The 243-nt window shown below is 64.6% G+C and overlaps 1 protein-coding gene across 1 annotated transcript in view; it reads left to right on the forward strand.

Moving 5' to 3' along the window:
- Nucleotides 1-115: 115 nt before the first annotated feature.
- The window catches only part of GAMT (guanidinoacetate N-methyltransferase), a gene marked incomplete at its 5' end in the record, with an annotated part of 1,268 nt that continues 1,140 nt past the window's right edge, over nt 116-243 (forward strand). The window contains one exon of the mRNA XM_010167739.1: nt 116-183. Within this exon, the coding sequence (XP_010166041.1) occupies nt 116-183 (68 nt within the window). The remainder of the gene's footprint in view (nt 184-243) is intronic.

A 243-nucleotide genomic window follows, 5' to 3' on the forward strand; every position in this document is an offset into this window, starting at 1 on the left:
TAGGGAAACAGCAGCAGCCCATGAAGGCGGCTGTTTCCCCGGCACATGAGCCCGGCCGGTGCCTCGGTGGTCCCTCCCTCCCAGCTAATGGGTGGTCTCCGGTGTTCCCGGGCAGGGATCCTGTACGACACCTACCCGCTGTCGGAGGAGACCTGGCACACCCATCAGTTCACCTTCATCAAGGTAACGTGGTGGGACGCAGCACCCACAGCCCAGCCCCACAGCACCCACAGCCCAGCCCAA

The sequence above is a fragment of the Antrostomus carolinensis genome, unplaced genomic scaffold, assembly GCF_000700745.2.
Source record: "Antrostomus carolinensis isolate BGI_N321 unplaced genomic scaffold, ASM70074v2 scaffold28265, whole genome shotgun sequence".
NCBI classification, from domain to species: Eukaryota; Metazoa; Chordata; class Aves; order Caprimulgiformes; family Caprimulgidae; genus Antrostomus; species Antrostomus carolinensis.